The following is a 21,018-nucleotide window of genomic DNA, read 5'->3' as shown; positions in this document are numbered from 1 at the left end:
TTCTATGATCTGTGTTCTTATGATCTGTCTTTTGTGTTTTATGATCTATGTTCTTATTGTTAGGATAGGTTAGGGTCACATGGTAGGGATAGCACCAAAGTCCTTTTAGGCAAGTCCCTCCACTCGGCGGCCATATTGCAACGCTTTTTGGGCTCTCATCGGGCATCCTATTCGGCAGAAATGCGCGTGTGCAAGGCTTCACGACACCAATCTTGATTGGCACGATTACTTCACAACACACCATATGATTGGCTCAATGTATTCACATCACACCACATGATTGGCTCAATGTATTCACATGTCGAGCTTTTGCCGAGGAAGGGGTGGGATATGTGTAGACAACGGCGTTACAAACTAGCCCCATGTATTTCTATGGAGGATTTTTTGAGTGCTGTGTCTCCTCATTAGAAAGTCTCTGATAGCACTGACTGACAGGCGAGGCTTCAATGATGTCACTTTGTGGCTAATTGGGTAAAAATACACCTGTATTGGCAATCAAGGAAGAGTCTATTGGTTTTTGGGGCCTGCTGTGGGAGCAGGGCCTTTGTTCTCCCCTCGGGTTTCTAGCCACCTTTGAGCAAACCTCCTATGGATTATATTTTGGATCTTACACCACCAAGTAGAAACTAGATGTACCGCGGAGCGGTACAAAATATGACCGCTGCCCAGTCCGGCACATTTTTTCCACAAAAATAAGTCACACTTGTCAAATTGTGTTCATTTCCTACTTTGTTCCTGCTTAGCTTCAGTAATTCAGCAAAGTCAGGGTATCTGCTGGTCTGGCTGCTGGCTAAAAACAAAAGGTGAAAGGCATATGATTCTAACTGTCTCACTGAATTCAATTCTCACTGGTATCTGCTAGACAACAAGTACCAAAACATGATTAGTTCATATATTTCACATGTAAAATACATTTTATACAACCCCACCCCCATCTTGTCTGTTCATAATTCTGAGAAATTGTTGAATTGTGTGCATTTGTGCGTGTACGTGTTTATGTATGTGTGTGCGTGCGTGCATGTGCTTGTTGGTGTGCCTGTGTGTGTGCATGTGCATGCATGCGTAGCCTACATATATCTACTGTGTGTGTATGTGTCATACGTATGATTACTGTGAATGTATATGTGTGTGTGAATATCTGTTTATGCACATGTGTGCATATGGAATTGGTTAACATGACCCCTGGAGGCAAACATATGCAAAATATTGGTCATCCTAGGCCCTACGGTTCTCAAGATATTCACAGAAAACTGTTGGTGTACGGTCACTAAATGTACACATAAATTAATTTATTGTATGGCCCCCCATGCACGAAACTTGGCATGCATTCAGAGAGTGTCATAATGATCCTACACTTTCAATTTTGTGCAGTTTTGACCATGTCAGCCAGAGATATTGTGATTACAACACCTAATTTCTTTGCTTTTTAATTTTTAACTAGGTGGCGCTATACATGAATTGAGTGGTAATGGGATGGGTTGACTTGGCCCCTTAAGACCAACATACGAAAAAAAGGTGGACCTCCTAGGCCCTACGGTTCTCGAGATATTCACAGAAAACTGTGTCCAGCCACCTACAGGCCAGTTGGTGTAAAGTAACATAAATTAATTTATTGTATGGCCGCCCATATGAACGGAATTCCACGAAACTTGGCGTGCCTTCAGAGGGTGTCATAATGATCCCACACTTACAATTTTGTGCAGTTTTGACCATGTTAGGTCACAGATACCTGTGATTACAACACCTCATTTTTACTTTTTTGTTTTTAACTAGGTGGCGCTATACATGAAATGAGTGGTTATGGAATGGGTTGACATGGCCCCTTAAGATCAACATACAAAAAAAAGGTGGTCTTCTTAAACCCTACGGTTCTCAAGATATTCACAGAAAACTGTGTCTCCCCTACCCTCCTGGGGTTCAGTCCAGCAGGGGGGCTACAGATCAAAACGAAAAACGATGGTTCCATGCTATCCATGTGGGGCTACATGCCCACCAAGTTTTGTGCACCCCGTCTTTCAGTGTCCCGGGAGTCCTTGACGGAAATTTGGCCATGCGAAAAATAAAAAAAATGTAAAAATCTGACTAAACCTATATGACTGCCGCTTCGATGCGCGGCGGTCATAATAAAACCTGAACTGTACAAGAACCAACGTTTGGGCTGGCCGTAGTACAGTTACAAGTATCGGAGTACCGGGCCGGGAGCGCGAGGATGCCACAGATATGTGACCGCTCTCTGTTTCTCCTGCCAAGCTGACATGCACACACGCACACACCACAGTTAGGACCTACTTCCAAGGTTGTGCACCACACGTAGGGCTAGTGTGAAGGTTTGCAGTTAGTTCTTTCTGTGTTTGTTTTCTGTTGGTTGCGAGTTGCGGTAGGCTTTTAGTTTAATTTAACATTCCCTAGACAATGCAGAGCTTGGGCCTGCGCCGCCTCATAACATTATGTTTTGTGTTCTATGATCTGTGTTCTATGTTCTGTGTACTTATGTTTTGTGTTCTGTGTTCTATGATCTGTGTTCTTTTGTTCTGTGTTCTATGATCTGTGTTCTTATATTCTGTGTTCTATGATTTGTGTTCTTATGTTTTGTGTTCTATGATCTGTGTTCTTATGTTCTGTGTTCTTATGATCTGTGTTCTTATGATCTGTGTTCTCATGATCTGTGTTCTATGATCTGTGTTCTTATGATCTTTAGTCATTCAGTAATCAATGTCCTGCTTGGTTCTACACGCCACTGCTTTCCCTCATCCACCGCTGTCTGTCAGACTTATGACAAGCTGACGGCATACACCCTGCAGCGGGCGTGTTTCTCAGGGGGGTCATCTTTCCTGAGCAACGTGACCATGGACGTTCTCTTGGCTCTGAGCGCTCCGCACCACTTTGATGACGAGATGTACGTGGAAGAGTGAAAGGTGGTTGCCCAGGCTACCACCACTGTCAAGGCCGCCGTGAAGCACGGGAGCTTCATCTCCACCAGGATCAGCCTGGGCGCTGCCTGTCATACACTGCAGGGGCCCATTGCACAAAACTAGGATAAGGGATTAAGCCGGGATATCTTGGTTATCCTGGCTCAATTTATCTGTGATCCGGTTGCACAAAAGAGGGATAGGGGGCAGCAGGATATGTTATGGTTTATATAAGTCACCATGGCGATTTATTCAGTGGAGCTAGCCTGCTCCAGACCAGGCTAAGTTCCAGGATCTATTTAAATCTCATTCCTTATCTCAGTCAGCAGTCACCACAAACAGAAACCAATAGTTATTCCACTGCCCACTACATATTGTTATCACATATAACTAAACCCACTGTCCTTATTTAAATGTTTGTGATCATTAATTAACTTTTACATACTCGCCATTCTCGACCTGTCATGCGACAATGTGACGTCACGGGAGCGCCGTAACCATTTTGCGCATGGTGGTCGCGACACTAGTTGCAATATTCTCCTAAACAGAGGTGTTGCTGTTGTGGAAAGGCTACCGCTACCTCCTTTACACCGTAGAAGAAGCAATGAAGCCGCTCTAGTTGCCATGGTGAATCAGTGAATCTGGGATCGGTGGCAGGGTCTATTAGAGAGAGCCGCAAGCGCGCACTTATCCAGGATAGGTGTCCCCTGGCTTGATGAATCTGTGTCTGCTCATCCTGGCTTGGTCTTTGTGCAACCAATTAAGCCTGTATGCTCTTGTTTTGGATTTATTGAGCGCAGCTCAGTAACTTATCCCGGATGTCTTAATTCTGCTTTTGTGCAATGGGCCCCAGAGGGGTATTTCACAAAGGCAGAATTAAGACATCCAAGATAAGTGATAAAGCGAGGTTTGACATAGCGTTGTCTGGTCATCCTAGCTCAACTCGTTTCACTAATGCCAATCCAGGATGAGTAGGAGCGACTATGTCAAGCCAGGTGTAAGTAATTCAGGATGTGTGCGTGTTCTCGTTTCTGCTCCAAAGTGCCCACGGTTGGAATAAAAAAGACCTGGAAAATAGCGTCATTCACAAGTGAACAACCGCTTTTTATATAGACTAACAATGAAGTAAAGTTGTCCTTTTTGGAATGGGGAATTATGGCTATTTCTGTAAAACAGCAGGAGTAGGCGTGGTAGACCAACTGAATGCAAATTTACGTATGCACCCACGTGTGAGTGCTTCCTTGTCTTGGCACGCAACGTCATTAAAGGTACGTGCACTCAAACGCTCTGGTGCGCGGCGCGAAGGTGTTAGCAAGACACCTCAACTACTTCTTTGCACAAATGCTGATTGAGTTCTGAGTTCAAAGTCAAAGTCGGCTTTATTGTCAATTTCTTCACATGTCAAGACATACAAAGAGATCGAAATTACGTTTCCCACTATCCCACGGTGGGGACAAGACATATTTGACCAATTAGGTCCACAGACAAACATAACATTCAAGTAAACAATATAAAAAGTAAAAATAAGAAGGCACGTACGATGAAGAAAATAAATTTGCAAAATTTGAGTTGAAAATGTGCAATTGTGCATACAGTAGACAGTCAATATAATAGTGCAAAAGTCAGGCCAATAAATGGCTGAGGTAGTTCTGTTTGACCTAAGTATGCAAATGACATAGTGGTGCAAGTTATGTAAGAGCAGCAGAAGTGTTTTCAGGACAACAACAACAAGTGGCAAAGTGTGCAAGTGTACAAGTGGAGTAGTGCAAGTGGAGTAGTGCAAGGCCATTGTGGGTCCAAAGTCCAGGATGTTATGTAGCTGAGGGTGGAGGGGGTAGAGAGTTCAGCATCCTAACAGCCTGGTGTATGAAGCTGTTGGTGAGTCTGGTGGTGCGGGAGCGCAGGCTTCTGTACCTCTTCCCAGAGGGCAGTTGATCAAACAAATTGTGAGCGGGGTGACTTGCGGGTGAGGTGGGAGGTGTAAATGTCCTTCAGGGAGGGGAGTGAAGCACCAATAATCCTTCCAGCTGTGTTCACTATGCGCTGCAGGGCTTTCCTGTTGTATTCAGTGCAGCTTCCGCCCCACACAGCGATACAGCTGGAGAGGATGCTCTCAATGGTGCCTCGGTAGAATGTGGTCATGATGGCTGGTGGAGCACTAGCTCGCCTGAGTTTCCGCAGGAAGTACAGGCGGCGCTGAGCTTTCTTCGCCAGTGATGCAGTGTTGGTGGTCCAGGAGAGGTCTTCACTGATGTGCACCCCCAGGAATTTGGTGCTGCTCACTCTCTCCACCACAGCACCGTCGATGGTCAGTGGCAGGTGTTGGGTGTGACCTCTCCGGAAGTCAACAACAATCTCCTTGGTCTTGCTGACGTTCAGCAGGAGGTTGTTGTCCCTGCACCACGTGGTCAGATGGTCGACCTCCAACCTGTATTGAGTCTCGTCGCCCTTGGTGATGAGATCCACCAGAGTTGTGTCGTCAGCAAATTTCACTATGTGGTTGTTGCTGTAGGTTGCAGTGCAGTCATGCGTCAGCAGGGTGAAGAGCAGCGGACTGAGCACGCAGCCTTGAGGGGCCCCCGTGCTCAGTGTGATGCTGCTTGAGATATTATTGCCAACACGTACTACTTGAGGCCTCTGACAGAGGAAGTCCAGTAGCCAGTTGCAGAGGTAGGTACTGAGTACCAGTTTGTCAAGTTTGCAGATGAGTTGTTGTGGTATTATGGTGTTGAATGCAGAACTGAAGTCTATAAACAGCAATCTCACATATGAGTCTCTTTTTTCCAGGTGGGTGAGGGCTGGATGGAGGGCAGAGCAGATTGCATCCTCTGTGGACCGTTTGGCTTGGTATGCAAACTGGAAGGGGTCCAGGGTGGGGGGGAGAATGGATTTGATGTGTGACATGACAAGCCGCTCAAAGCACTTCATGATGATGGGTGTCAGTGCCACGGGGCGGTAATCATTGAAGCAGGATGGAGCAGTTTTCTTCGGCACAGGTATGATGGTGGCAGCTTTGAAACATGATGGGACGATGGCTTGCTTCAGGGAAGTGTTAAAGATGTCTGTGAAGACATCCTTAAGCTCCTCAGCGCAGTCCTTCAACGCACGACCTGGGATGTTGTCTGGGCCTGCTGCCTTTCGGGTGTTGATAGCATTAAGTGTCCTCTTCACGCTGTCGGCAGAGAGGCACAGGGGCTGCTCGTGTGGAGGGGGAGGGGTCTTCTGTGGGCAAGTGCTGTTTTGTGCTTCAAAGCGGAGTTGAGAAAGAAAGACGTGATACTGTTGAAAACAAAAGGTTACTGCAGAAAGCACAAGAAACTTTATATTGAATTATTCTTCCCTTCACTTTTCCGGCACTCTGTATCTCCATTACCATGAGTCACCATGGGTATCGCGCTGCCCTCATGTGTGCATTGGCTATTTCACCGAGCACCATATGAAATGTTGTGACACTGATTCTGCAGGAGTATGAAAGACACCAAATGGTGGAGGAGGCCTCTGAGTGCAGATTCCAGCAGGGTGGACTACCTCCGGAGTTGTGTTCCTTGGGTCAAAACCTGGAAGTTTGGGTAAGTTCAGGTAACGGCAAAAGGTGAAGTGTAGCGTTGGTAAAGTAGAAAAGGGAGAAGTCAGAGAGCCAGTCTGAGGGGTCTGCACAGACATTCTGAAAAGCACAGACTGCTAAACACTTCATCATTTGCCATCTTCTTGACAAGCAAACAACAGTTTCCAACCTAAATCTGATAGAGCAATCCTTCTCAAGATCTACAAGACCACCACTATGCCACGCAGGCTTGGTGCTTAGCATCCGAAGTATCCTGAAGCTTCATCAGGAGCTGATGTGTGAGGGAGTGAACTACCTCTGCACATCAAAACTAAATCAGGACTGCCTAGAGGTATTACAGCTTGTCTTTGTTGTACTGTTAACATTGCAATGCCTTCACTCTCAAGTTCACAATGGTCCACTTACTTGTGTTTGCAGAACCTGTTCTCAGTCATCAGGGGGAAGGGAGGGCACCGATTCCACCCCACGGCCAGGGAGTTCACCGCAGCGCTGAGGATTGCATCTGTTGGCAATATAGTCAACATTCAGGAAAGCGCCACAAATTGCATTCCTGATGATGCCACTCAGTTGCTGCAGCTCATTCTAGTGTCCAATCATGAACAATAACAAAAAAATGAAAACATTTCACAACCTTCTGCGATGTGTTTCTGCTACAGAGTGAACCTGAGCCTGAGCTGATGGACATCGTCCATGAGCAGGTGATAATGCTTAATGCTATATGATTATGAACACAACACAAATCAGACAATCAACTACATTATGATAATACAATTAATATATATATATATATATATATATATATATATATATATATATATATATATATATATATATATATATATATATATATACACACACACCAAAGTATATATATATATATAAACTTTGCCATTACCCACCCTTACTTTGCCATTACCCACCCTTACTTTGCCATTACCCATCATAGAGCATCCCCCATGTGGACATCAGCCTTGTTGGAAACAACGCATCAGAGAAGCAGAAAGGGGAGCAGGAGGCGCTCGCCTACGTGGCTGGATGGGTCACAAGGAAGGTGGCGGAGGATCCTGAACTCGGGCGATGCTGGGAGTGTGTGTGTGCACTAGTTAAAAGAAATAACACAGAGAACAGTTACAGCACCGTTTCCAGGGAGGGATCCTTCATACAGCTTAAAAAATACACTGCATCGGTCAGCCTCCACAAACCCTCCAAAGTCTTCAAAGACTGCATTATGAAGTGTGAAAACATGGTGAAGAAAACCCTCCCCGAAGTCTGGCCAGAAAAAGGGGCTCGCCAGGAGACTAAAGGGGGCTCTTCAACGTGGTGGAGCCTTCAGTGAGCTACAAATACATCACCCAGCACACTGGAAGGCAATAGAGGATCTGGCCCTTGACAAGTTTGTCATGTGCCGGATTGGAGCAGAGCTCAGGGCCAGAAACCAACTGGCAGGCCAAATAAAAAAAAGAAAGGGGGGTCCACAAGATGCCACCACAAATAGAAAGCTGGCATGCTTAAATGCCAGAAAATAAAATCTATTTGTTGCTGAAACAATGGTTCATCTAATTTTTTTTAACTTCCAACTTCATAGCATTTTTTGCTTACCTTTGCATCAATGCACTTACATATCTAAACAAAAACAGTACTGCAGTAGCAGCAAAAACTACTGTACTGCTACTGTTCTCCTTTACTGTAACACTTGCCTGGGTCCCGTGCCACTTACAGTACTTAAGTGTTTTGCGCCACTTTCCAACTGTGAAATGGGTAACATTACAGTTTTACAGTAATGCTGGTGTAGTTAGCAACAATCACAGGACAGTAAGTGGCAAGAGTAACAACACAGTGACGCTTTACAGTGGTGCGGAACAACTCTGGCAATTAGCACAAGACAAGGAGAGCCCCGCGGGACAGTGGGCCAATATCACGGGACAGTAGTTGAGTGCAGCAGCACAATGCCCCAGAACAGCAAGCGAGTGGCACGCGCCTCTAACCACAGTACAGCTTCTACTCATACTTTCGGTCCCTAATACTGAAACAGTATTAGAGATATGAGACAGCGGCCATATTTGCGTGAGAAACGAACCCCATGCATTTCTATGGAGGGTTTTTTGAGTGCTGTGTCTCCACATTAGAAAGTCTCTGGCGAGGCTTCCTTGGCCTTCTGTTGCTGCTTACACAGTCTGTCCATTGTGGAGCCCCCCTGGGATGTTAAGGCATCTCCCACAAGTTCACATACTTCCTCTAGTAGCAGTAATAATTGTATCAAAGCTCTCCTTTGCAATGTACCTTGAATGTTATTTTGTATGTCGCTTTGAGTGTCCCCCTTAGCACGACACAAACACATGCGTGGTCTCCCTCTTTCACTTATACACACATGCACAGGTACAGGCGTCCAACATCACTGCCCATTATAACTGTGGGAGACAGTGTTGGGCATTACGGAGGTGCCTGCAACACTGCATGAATGTGAAGCTGCACAGGAGTGATCCAAATGAAAAGAAAGACAGTGACAGAAATAAGAGTGAGAGAGAGAAGGGAGGAGGAAAGGAGTGGGTTTAAATCTAGGCAGCTCATGATTCTTTTTGACAGCTAAGGTCAGCAACTGAAACTAGAAAATGTAATTTCGAGGAAATTACCAGTGCATGAAAATATAAACATACTGTATATTAACATAAAATGCCAAACAAACTTTTATTTGGAAACAGTTGGCAGGAGTCATAGTTGATAACAACTGACAGTTGAAATGGCTGAACAGTTAAATAGTTGAGTAGTTTAAATAGTTAAATTATTTAATAGTGAATTATTGTAGACACCTGACGAAGACCTGAGTGGTCGAAACGTTGTGTATCATCATCCACCATTAAATTGGGAGCTTTAGAGACAGTGTGCGGATATCTCTTCTTGTGTTCACCATACCTTCCTCCCAGTCTTTTTTGCATTTGTTCCTATTATTGTTTTAAACACACATTGAAAACTTAATAAAAATTCTATTGAAAACATGTATCAGTCATCCTTTTCATGCTGTAGTCTCACCAGCCGGCTGAAATATATAAGTTATAAGTATTTTATTGAAATAGTTGATTGCTTATTGAGTTACAAGTGTGTTATTGAAACAGTGGGTGTCTTATCTTGCAGTATTAATCAAATTTTTCACATTTAAGTTGTTATTGATTCTTATTTAGCCTATGTGTTTTTGACATGTTTATGGCTTAGTCTTAAAATGTTACCAAGGCCGTGTGGTGGCCACCTTTATGCTATTTCTCTAAAAGAACTGAACAGATTTAATGCATTGATCAAACTTTTAAAATTTAAGGTGTTAGGCTACTGAATGCCATTCATATATTTATATATTTGATAGACGTTTATTGCTAGTCTTACAATGATCAAAGTTGTGTGGTAGATTGGGGGGGGCACCTTCATCTTCATCTCACCAAACGAACTGAAAAGGACACTGGATCTAATGTCCACACACAAAAAGGATACAAAATGCATAGCCTACGTTTTGACAATGTAAGTAAAGTATATGTAGCGTGATACAGGCAAATGTAGGAATCCAATAACAGCTCATGTCCAGCAAGGAAACAAACGTTCAATGTTAGAACTACCAAAGAACATATTTTAGATCGATGTTGCAAACTAATTATACTCGCACTATATAATTGACACTATAATGTAAGCATGCTAACACGTAATAACACTTGTTTTTGGTTTGTTGTAATGTTTCCCGTTCAATAACGCACTTGCTGCTGTCTATCCCATTGAAATGACACGACGCGCAAAGAGCTGTTTGGAACTGTTGAAGTGTACGTGAACCGCGTAGCGGCGACTTCAAAGAGTATCGAAACTCTCTTTTTCTATGGCTTTGAGTTGGCCTAGTTAAGCAGAAAGCAGTTGATACAGGTGCAATCAGTTTAACTGGCCCTTTGATGGGTCCTAGTTGAGCAGCTGGAAGTTGATACAGGTGCAAATCAAGTTAATTAGTCCATTGTGATGTCATAGTGCTAATGCAAAGTCTATGGGGAAAAATAAGCTTGATTTTTGTTAATATCTCAAAAAGTATAAAGTTTACAAAAGTGAAAAATAGATTCCTCAAGTGTCCTTTTCAAGACCTACGTTACAAAGTTTGAACGAAGTTTTACGTTAAACGGTTGAAGCTGAATTAGACGCAGAAATTTGGTGGGAAGAAGAAGAAGAAGAAGAAGACTTCGGATAACAGAACAGTGCATTTTCATGCACTGTAATAATCTCTATGGCAATCAATCACTCAGCAACAATATCAGCAAGTCTCAAACATCATCCTTATAAAGACCATGTCTATGCTAAGGTCTAACATCTTTATCTTGTTATGCTGAAGGATAAAAACACATTGACTTTCATGTGAAATAGAGTAGGAGATATGGTTTGGGCCCTTCAATGTCCAAACTTCAGGTGTTTGTTTGGTGCACTTATCTCTAAAACCAAATGTTCAGCCAGGTATGTGAGGTGAATACATCTCACCTTGCAGTGAATTAATCCAAACTTAACTTGAATTAAGAGAGAGAGAAGCAAGTATAAGCGAAAGGTGGTGGTTATTAAGGGAAATAAGAATGTTGATTTGTGGCATTGATCGCAGATAAGTGAAAATGAAAAAGATCTGAATCAGGAGCTCTGATACTCAGCCAAACGGTGTGGTTCAGACAAAACACAGGAGAAGAAGAAGGGTTCGCTGGCCGGCCAGAGTAACCTTCTTCTTCTGTACCAAAAGACCAAATGTGCCCAACCATTTCATCATACCTGTCAGTGCCAAGGAGCACCAAGACTACTGGTGGGAGAGATAGGTGCTCGCAGACAAGAAATCACTATTACCAGATTCTGTCATATGTTTGAATACTCCACTTGCCAGTTGCTTATGTTGCTACACCTGTTCATCTTCATTTGTGCTCAAGAGATACCTCACTTTACTCAATGGACTTCCCTATGATTGCTCCTCCAGCTTTTAGGCCACCTAATGAAGGGTTGAACACCTCAGTTGAAATGTCAGTCAAACAGATCAAACACTTCAAGAGTTACAAATGACCCATCCTCTCCTCCTCATACCATTGACCTCCAAAATCAAGGTTCCTTCCATACAGCTGGACATGAAGGTTCTTTAGTGTCGGACATCAGCAGTTGGCGGTAGCATTCAAATGATCTACAGTTCCAGAATGGCCACATTCTGTCATATTAGTCAAAGTCAAAGTCAAAGTCAAAGTCAGCTTTATTGTCAATGTCTTCACATGTTCCAGACATACAAAGAGATCGAAATTACGTTTCTCACTATCCCACGGTGAAGACAAGACATATTTTACCAATTTAAGTCCACAGACAAACATAACATTCAAGTAAACAAAAAAGTAAGTAAATAAGTAAATAAGAGGGCACATATAATAATGAAAAAATAAGAGCAGCAAAATTTGGTTGAAATTGTGCATAGACAGTCAATAAAATACTAGTGCAAAGTCAGGCCAATAAAAGGCTTGGGTAGTTCTGTTTGACCTAAGTAAGAAAGAAAGTGGCATAGTGGTGCAAGTTATGTAAGAGCAGCAGAAGTGTTGTGTTTTCAGGACAACAACAACAAGTTGTAAAGTGTACAAGTGTGCAAGTGTGCAAGTGGAGTAGTGCAGGCGGCCATTGTGGGTCCAATGTCCAGGATGTTATGTAGCTGAGGGTGGAGGGGGGAGAGGAGGGAGAGAGTTCAGCATCCTTACAGCTTGGTGTATGAAGCTGTTGGTGAGTCTGGTAGTGCGGGAGCGCAGGCTTCTGTACCTCTTCCCAGAGGGCAGTAGATCAAACAGATTGTGAGCGGGGTGACTTGCATCACTCACAATTTTGGTCGCCTTGCGGGTGAGGTGGGTGGTGTAAATGTCCTTCAGGGAGGGGAGTGAAGCACCAATAATCCTTCCAGCTGTGTTCACTATGCGCTGCAGGGCTTTCCTGTTGTATTCAGTGCAGCTTCCGCCCCACACAGCGATACAGCTGGAGAGGATGCTCTCAATGGTGCCTCGGTAGAATGTGGTCATGATGGCTGGTGGAGCACTTGCTCACCTGAGTTTCCGCAGGAAGTACAGGCGGCGCTGAGCTCTCTTCGCCAGTGATGCAGTGTTGGTGGTCCAGGAGAGGTCTTCACTGATGTGCACCCCCAGGAATTTGGTGCTGCTCGCTCTCTCCACCACAGCACCGTCGATGGTCAGTGGCAGGTGTTGGGTGTGACCTCTCCGGAAGTCAACAACAATCTCTTTGGTCTTGCTGACGTTCAGCAGGAGGTTGTTGTCCCTGCACCACGTGGTCAGATGGTCGACCTCCAACCTGTATTGAGTCTCGTCGCCCTTGGTGATGAGACCCACCAGAGTTGTGTCGTCAGCAAATTTCACTATGTGATTGTTGCTGTAGGTTGCAGTGCAGTCATGCGTCAGCAGGGTGAAGAGCAGCGGACTGAGCACGCAGCCTTGGGGGGCCCCTGTGCTCAGTGTGATGCTGCTTGAGGTATTGTTGCCAACACGTACTGTGCAGGTCAAGAACAGGTCAGGTCAAGAGCAGAGCAGAGTAGCGTTTTTCAAGTTAATTTTAGAAGTCACAGTCTACACAACCGCACAGGTGACCATGTCTCCCATTGAGCAATGCTGTTCATAAAGACAATGGAGCTATAGAGCTTTTCCTGCTACTGTGAAGGACAACAGTGAGACAGAATATGACATTTAATGAAAGAATTAGTCAGCTACACTGAAACTACACCCACTATCACACACACACACTTGAATTTTCTTTAATTTCCCCTTGGGGATCAATAAAGTATCTATCTATCTAGCTAGCTAGCTAGCTAGCTAACTAGCTATCTATCACACACACACAAGTGCATGCATTATTGCAATAACACAAATTGCTCTCCATGCTTATAGGTGTTTTGTGAATTAATTTCCTAAATCAAGAGAGAACTTTTTAGTAACTGCATTTTCATAACCGTCGGCTGTCAAGGACAACTTCATCAGACACTTAATAAAATCATGGACTATATGCAACGGAAGGCTTGTCAGCCAGCAATATATTTCCGGTGGAGCGTCAGTGTAACATCTTCTGTTATATTCTGCTCCTTTCATATTCACTGCCCAACAGGGCAACTCTCTATTTAATTTTGACACGTGCATAAATCCTTCAGCATCTTAACATGCTCACTCACTATGTGCAACACCCTACAGGGTCCATGTAAACAGGTACACTAAAACAATAGCCACTACAACACAGCTGATGTTCCATCGGAAATGTTTGTGCTGAAAAGCCTTCCAGGAAGGACATGATATACTGTAGGCAATTTGATTTGACTGTGAATCAACTTGCTTCCTTTATCTTCAGTTGAAATACTGTATCTACTCCCTCCAGTGATTTATTTTTTACATTTTATTTGAACTTTTACACAAAATCCAATCATATTAAAATGGCCAGAATTCACATTGAAAAGTTGGATGGAAACCCAGGTGTGTTCACATTTTCTACCTGTCCCCCGGGCTCCAGCCCTGAATGAACACACCTGACTCTTATTAAGCCTTTGATTGGCCAAGGCCTGTGAGTGCAGGTGGTTGTGAGTACATGCCCCAGATTTTGATGGCTGGAATGAGGAGTGAGATTCTAGTCATGTTTCAGATTGATGGTGTGATGGCAAATCATTAACATGTTTAACCAATCACTGATAAAAAATGTACTAAACTTTATGATCCTGGATACTTCCGATGTGATAGTGCCTGATGGTAGTCAGATAGTCCCTGATAGTAGCCTAATGGTGCTTGATGGTGTCTGATAGTAGCCTACTGTACATAACCAGTTCTCTGTTTCACTCCATCTGTACAGCTGTCATCTGCTTAGTTGGACATTTCTCAACTCCATCCTACTGCCTGCGATAGATACAGGAACACATCCTCTCTTTAATGTCACTACTAACACTAATGTCTCTTTTTGTACAGGACTTCTACAGCCACAGTAATTGGATAGAGATGGGGAACAGGGTACCATTGTCCAAACTGATCAGGCCAGATATGCCTTTGGATAATTTGGCAGGTGTGTGTGTGTGCGTCATTCTTGGATGGCATGAACCATTCTCTATGAAAGGCAAATGTACAAACACACACTGCTAATGAAACATGGGACTTCCCTCACTCTTGCACCCGTATATGCGGGGGCAGTGAGTCAAGGGAGGGAGGAGCAGACGTCGGCTTAAATACTAGGGACTCACTCATGCAGCTGAGAAGCACCTGAGCGCTCCCAGGCCGGTCCTCACCTGAACAGGTAGAAAATCATCGGACTTTTTACAATTGTTGAACTTGATTACATTTCTAGAAACATCTTTTTGATTTTGCTTTGAAGATGTATCATTCTAGTTATGTTTCATATTGGTGGTGTGATGGCAAGTCATAAACATTTTTAACCAATCACTGATACTGCACTGATAACAAATGTACTAAACTTTTATTCTGGCTCCTTTCCAATGTGGTCTTAACATGAAACCACTCTTATCTCAGAACATGAGCTGTGTTTAACCAGCACAGCACAGCACTCCCTAGAATAAACAAAACATTACAAATGTTCTGATATCAGCTGCACTAGAACTTGGTCTGAACACACCTTTGCTTATTAGATGTCAGTAACAGAACTTTACTCACTTTGTAAGGCTCCATTTATATCAAAGCTGTGCTGAGTTTGAGTCATTGCCTTCATCAGTTTCTGGCAAATCAGTAGTGCTGCTTACTGATCAGTTTGGCTCCTTTGTACAGCTTTGAAGGGTCGAGTTTGGATACTACAGTATGTATTTGAAGCTGTGATCTCTTAGAATCAGTGACCATCTATAAAGAACATACTTTTAAAGAGCATTTAAACGAGCACAAATGTAAATTGGTCTGTTAGGAACTTTTGCCGTGTTGGAGAATGAGCGAATGCGTAGGAGTGAGGATGTGTGTTTGAGAGAGCGACAACAAGGAACGATTAATAAGCCCATTTCAGTGTCCAGGGACGTATTCCAAGTACATGGTGTAGTGACAGACCTGGGTAAATTAACTCAGAATAACTAGTAAACCTCTTACAACAAGGGACCTTTGGCATTGTTTTGTTAGGAGAATGAAGCCATACAGGGGCCTATTGCACAAAACTAGGATACGGGATTAAGCCGGGATATCTTGGTTATCCTGGCTCAATTTATCCGTGATCCAGTTGCACAAAAGCGGGATAGGGGGCAGCAGGATATGTTATGGTATAAATCACCATGGCGATTTATTCTGTGGAGCTAGCCTGCTCCAGACCAGGCTAAGTTCCAGGATCTATTTAGTCTCATCCCTTATCTCAGTCAGCAGTCACCACAAACGGAAACCAATAGTTATTCCACTGCTCACTACACATTATCACATATACCTAGACCCACTGTCATTATTTAAACGTTTGTGATCATTAATTAACTTTTACATACTCGCCATTCCTGACTGGTCATGCGACAATGTGACATCACGGGACCTAACCATTTCACACGTGGTGGTCGCGGAACTAGTTGCAATATTCTCCTTAACAGAGGTGTTGCTGTTGTGAGAAGGCTATCTACCTACTTCACACCGTAGAAGAAGCAATGAAGCCGCTCTAGTTGCCATGGTGAATCAGTGAATCTGTGATCGGTGGCGGGGTCTATTTGAGGGAGCCGTGAGCGCGCACTTATCCAGGATAGGTTTCACCTGGCTTGATGAATCTGTGTCTGCTCATCCTGGCTTGCTCGTTGTGCAACCAATTAAGCCTGTACGCTCTTGTTTTGGATTCATTGAGCACAGCTCAGTAACTTATCCGGGATGTCTTAATTCTGCTTTTATGCAACAGGCCCCAGGTGTCCGGCCTTGTTGATGTTATGATGCCTTAACTGGCAGGGTAAAGGGTCTGACTGTTTCTGTCTTTCCTGTGAACTGTGTTGTTGGCAACTTCTTTTAAGGGCAAATCATTTACTCTTCACAGGAAGTCTTTGTGGGCATGGTCTCTGAGATGACCACCCACGCGTCTCTGCTCTGGGCAGTGCTGCTCATCCCCCCGCTCACCGAAACCTTTAAGCCGCTTCTCTCCCCAGGGGGCGGCTCACTTACACACCGGGACATCACCCAGAGGGCCATCTTCCGCAAGACTGGCCAAGTGTGCCGCGCAATGGCCACTGCCCAGGGTCAGAACTTTACCTTGGCTGTGAGTGTCCAACAGGGGGCGCCAGAGTGAGGGGCACTCTGTATTGTCAGCCAAAAATCCCAGATCTGCACAGCATTGAATGGCATACACCCTGAGTAAAACAAAGCACTGTAGGCTCTAAAATATTTCCCCTCCCATGCAGGGGCGTCATGCAAGCCAAAATTCATGGGGGTCATGTTAGAGGGGGGCCGGAGATTTCTCCCCCTGGAAATTTTGAAATTCTGGCTGCTAAACATACCATTTCAATGCAGTTTGGAAGGGACAGAAATACCTTAACAGAGCAAGCAGCAACCCTCATCTACTGTATCTGAGGACTAAGATAAAGTATCTATTTTGGAAGTTAATGTAAAACACATAGGTTGGTGAAAGAACTGTAAGCTCAAATTCAGGTCATTAAAGTGTAAGCTCATTAAAGCATGTTTAGACACACACATTTACACTTAGGCGTACTACACATGATTTTAAAAACAGTACCATTGCCGTTGTTATGATTTGATTGATATGTGACCCAAGAACAATCTTACATTAAAAAAGTTGCTGTTCCATGCACACCATATTCCGGTTTTATTTGGAATAATGCCAATATTCAGATTGCACATGAGTAAATAAATATAGGCTAGTTGTCACACAAGGTTTTTTTTATTGTTGTAGGCTAATATTGAATTTGTATGCACAGTGCGTACAGGATTACGCCTGCCGGCGCCACTGATGAAACACAGTATGAAAATAGAGCTTGGGTGAAAAACAAACGGACTCACTTTTAGAGACCGGACAGCAAGCCTTTTGTAAAGTTCCACTTCATGAATTTTAGCAAACCTGCATGAGTCAGACTGTTGCTCTATGTTCTGTGTTCTTGTGATCTGTGTTCTCATGTTCTGTGTTCTTATGTTCTGTGTTCTGATGTGTGTTATGATCTCTAGTCATTCAGTAATCAATGTCCTGCTTTGTTCTACACGCCACTGCTCTCCCTCATCCACCGCGTCTGTCAGATTGATGACAAGCTGACGGCATACACCCTGCAGCGGGCGTGTTTCTCAGGGGGGTCATCTTTCCTGTCGGCCCTGACCTTCCAGACAGTTGTGACTAAGATGTACCTGAGCAACGCGGCCGTGGACGTTCTCTTGGCTCTGAGCGCTCCGCACCACTTTGACGACGAGACGTTCGTGGAAGGGCGAGAGGTGGTTGCCCAGGCGTCCGCCGCAGTCAAGGCTGCCGTGAAGCACGGGAGCTTCATCTCCGCCAGAATCAGCCTGGGCGCTGCCTGTCACACACTGCAGGTGTGTGTGTGTGTGTGTGTGTGTGTGCTTAAGTAGTTGTTGGATGAGGTTGTTGTTGGAGGTTTTTTTTTTTTTTTGGCCTCGATGATCTTGAGGGAGATTTTGAAATCCTAACTACAAAGGTCAGTTGAGTTTCACTAATGTGCTCTATTGTAAAGACAGGTTCCAATCATGTAATGTAGTACATTTACCAGGTAGGGTAGGCTACTGTGTGGATGGGCTCTGCCATTGTGTGTAGGCGCTAGCTCATGTCAGAGTCCCTGATAAAGGCCAGATAGTGCCTGATTGTAGCCAGATAGGGCCTGATAGTGGCCTGATGGTTGCCAGATAGTGCCTGATGGTAGCCAGATAGGGCCTGATTGTAGCCAGATAGGGCCTGATTGTAGCCATAGTGCCTGATAGTAGCCAAATGATGCCTAATGGTGCCTGATAGTAGCCTGATGGTAGCCTACAGTACATAGCCAGTTCTCTGACTCACTCCATCTGTACAGCTGTTATCTGCTTAGTTGGACATTTCTCACCTCACATGCCCATTTGTAGCATACGAATACAAATAGCATACAAATACACGTATTAGCTCATCAATCAGCCCCTCTTTGTAAGAAGCAGGTGTTGGTAAATAGAACATGTACAGTACCTTCCATGCTGTGGAATAGTAGAGTTTTGACATTCAGGTGGCACACCCATGGCTTGACCTGTCAGTAAAAGCCCGGACAGCTTGGACACACAGACTGGGCCATGAAAACAGATTGACTAAGCGTCTTTCAACTCCATCCTACTGCCTGCGATAGATACAGGATACAGGAACACATCCTCTCTTTAATGTCACTACTAACACTAATGTCTCTTTTTGTGCAGGACTTCTACAGCCACAGTAATTGGATAGAGATGGGGAACAGGGTACCATTCTCCAAACTAATCAGACCAGACATGCCTTTGGATAATTTGGCAGGTGTGTGTGTGTGTGTCATTCTTGAATCACCTGAGGTTTTCTGGGAACAGCTCCTTTTCCTCTTGGCTTCTACATTTACGTTTATGTTTATATTGATGTTTACTTTTAGGTTTGGTTCTAAAAAATGCTCATTTAAAGCATTTTAAGTGGTCAGACAGATTTAGAGGGTTTTACATCTGAACTCTTCAAATACAAACCACAACTCTGTAAGAATGAACTAGTTCGATACAAGGTAAACACATGCCTCATCACTTATGCTACACCTACTGTACTCACCTGTCATCTTCTCAGGTCAGTCATCCACATGTGTTTTACAGGCAGAGATTCCTGTAGAAACATTACACAATAGTTTCTCTCTCACACTCACCGTCTTTCTCTCATCTACGCCCCAAACACACACTATGATATTTGTTTTCCAGGCCCTGACCGAGCCACCTGCAGGAACTGCACGGGAGGAAACTGTACGAATAACATCCTGCCTGACGTCCTGCAGGAGAAGATACTCACGTCAGGCTACTTCAGTCTCTTCTCTTCAGCCAAGCCAGCAGGTTGCCACAAACACCCTGATTCTCTTTTCCAAAGACAAATAGCAGTGCCTTTAGACCAGATTGCTTATGGGTCCTTACAGTATATGTTCCAGAGGAAAGCTCAATGTTCATGTTCATGTTCATGTTCATGTGTGCTCACCTCACTGCAGGCAAGTGCAGCCATGGTGGTTCCTTTGACCGGACCAGTGGTCAGGACCCAGTTGGTGGCATCAACAAGGACGACACCTCGGAGAGCCACGGGCATCTGCACCTGCAAGCTGCAGAGGTGGCCATCAACGCCACCATGGAGCTGCTGGAGGACATCCGACTGGCCACCAGCGACAAAGACTTCCTGCGGTAAGGTTGGTTGTGCAGCGACAAAGGCTTCCTGCGGTAAGGTTGATTGGTTGATTGACTGACTTGTTTGATCGAGTGATTTGAAACATGTTTGTATTTTTCAAATATACAGACAGTCAAGAAGTGTACACAGGGCTGTGAGTGGAAAACATGGCTCTCCAAAACATCTGTCTCTCTCTCTCTCTGCCCCTCTCTCAGGTTAGTGGGTATGTCTCAGTCGTCTTTGCTCTCCTTTGTGATTGACACCACAGGCAGCATGGCAGATGACATTGCCGAGGCAAAGCGCGTCTCATTCTCTGTCATCGACCTCAAACGGGGCACCCAGGAGGAGCCATCGGAGTACATCCTGGTCGCCTTTAATGACCCAGGTCAGGCCAACAGGGGGCGCACTCTCATCCAACAGGAGGGACGATGGTGGACCTCAGCAGTCATGGCTGTTCTGTGTTCACAGCTGGTCATGTGCCTTTTTATCATTAATGGCTCATCTCTGTGACCAAACAGGCTTTGGTCCACTCATCAGGACAAGCGATGCAGATGTTTTCAAACAGGAGATTAACAAGCTCAATGCTGCAGGTGGAGGGGATATCCCTGAAATGTGTTTATCAGGACTTCTGGTACGTGTGTGTCTATCTATACCTTGACCTCCTCAGAAAATTAATGAATGGTATCGCTAATGTATCTAAATTACTCCACATAATGGGATATACTATCGTAATGAGTGTCTGAAAGAGTGTATGAATAAACTTACTATGAAAATAACAAGAATTTTTGGAAAATTCATCATAAAGCATTCTCTGCGTAACTAGAGGAATTTAATGGTCTGCCTGTTATTGTCCGGTGAACAGCTGGCGCTAACTGCCGCTCCCCCTTCCTCGGACATCTTTGTGTTCACTGATGCTCCGGCCAAAGATGCGGAGCTGAAGACCACCGTGACTGCGCTGATCGAGAGCACCAAGTCCAAGGTGGGTTCGGTGGGATTCACCTCACACTTGCTCTCCATGACACGTGATCCTGCACCGTTGCCTTTTCTGCATTGCTATTCCAAGCACATGTTTATTTGTATTTGTTTGTTTTGTGCCATGCTGTTGCACTGTATCTTTATAGCGGTCACAAACTCTTCTGAGTGTATCTAGGTTCAGCTGTCACTTTTTCTCCTTTATTATGTGTGTGTGTGTGTGTGTGTGTGTGTGTATATGTATATGTATATATATATATATATATAATATAA

General features: G+C 44.3%; 1 protein-coding gene across 5 annotated transcripts in view; it reads left to right on the top strand.

The window, feature by feature from the left end:
* Positions 1 to 21,018, top strand: part of vwa10.2 (von Willebrand factor A domain containing 10, tandem duplicate 2) — a 31,838-nt gene that overhangs the window by 6,831 nt on the left and 3,989 nt on the right. The window contains exons 1-11 of one of the 5 annotated variants that reach the window (XM_042108219.1): positions 13,940 to 14,059; positions 14,439 to 14,532; positions 14,658 to 14,760; positions 16,459 to 16,677; positions 17,667 to 17,954; positions 18,813 to 18,906; positions 19,326 to 19,454; positions 19,604 to 19,790; positions 19,989 to 20,158; positions 20,292 to 20,404; positions 20,636 to 20,752. In XM_042108219.1, the coding sequence (XP_041964153.1) occupies positions 16,474 to 16,677; positions 17,667 to 17,954; positions 18,813 to 18,906; positions 19,326 to 19,454; positions 19,604 to 19,790; positions 19,989 to 20,158; positions 20,292 to 20,404; positions 20,636 to 20,752 (1,302 nt within the window). In that variant the 5' untranslated portion in view covers positions 13,940 to 14,059; positions 14,439 to 14,532; positions 14,658 to 14,760; positions 16,459 to 16,473. Of the gene's footprint in view, positions 1 to 13,939; positions 14,060 to 14,098; positions 14,129 to 14,220; positions 14,533 to 14,657; positions 14,761 to 16,458; positions 16,678 to 17,666; positions 17,955 to 18,812; positions 18,907 to 19,325; positions 19,455 to 19,603; positions 19,791 to 19,988; positions 20,159 to 20,291; positions 20,405 to 20,635; positions 20,753 to 21,018 lie in introns of those variants that run through there. The other 4 variants (XM_042108214.1, XM_042108240.1, XR_006034809.1 and 1 more) reach the window with 4 other exon arrangements.

Source organism: Alosa sapidissima, chromosome 1 (genome assembly GCF_018492685.1).
Source record: "Alosa sapidissima isolate fAloSap1 chromosome 1, fAloSap1.pri, whole genome shotgun sequence".
NCBI classification, from domain to species: domain Eukaryota; kingdom Metazoa; phylum Chordata; class Actinopteri; order Clupeiformes; family Clupeidae; genus Alosa; species Alosa sapidissima.
This window is presented reverse-complemented; position numbering and strand designations above follow the sequence as displayed.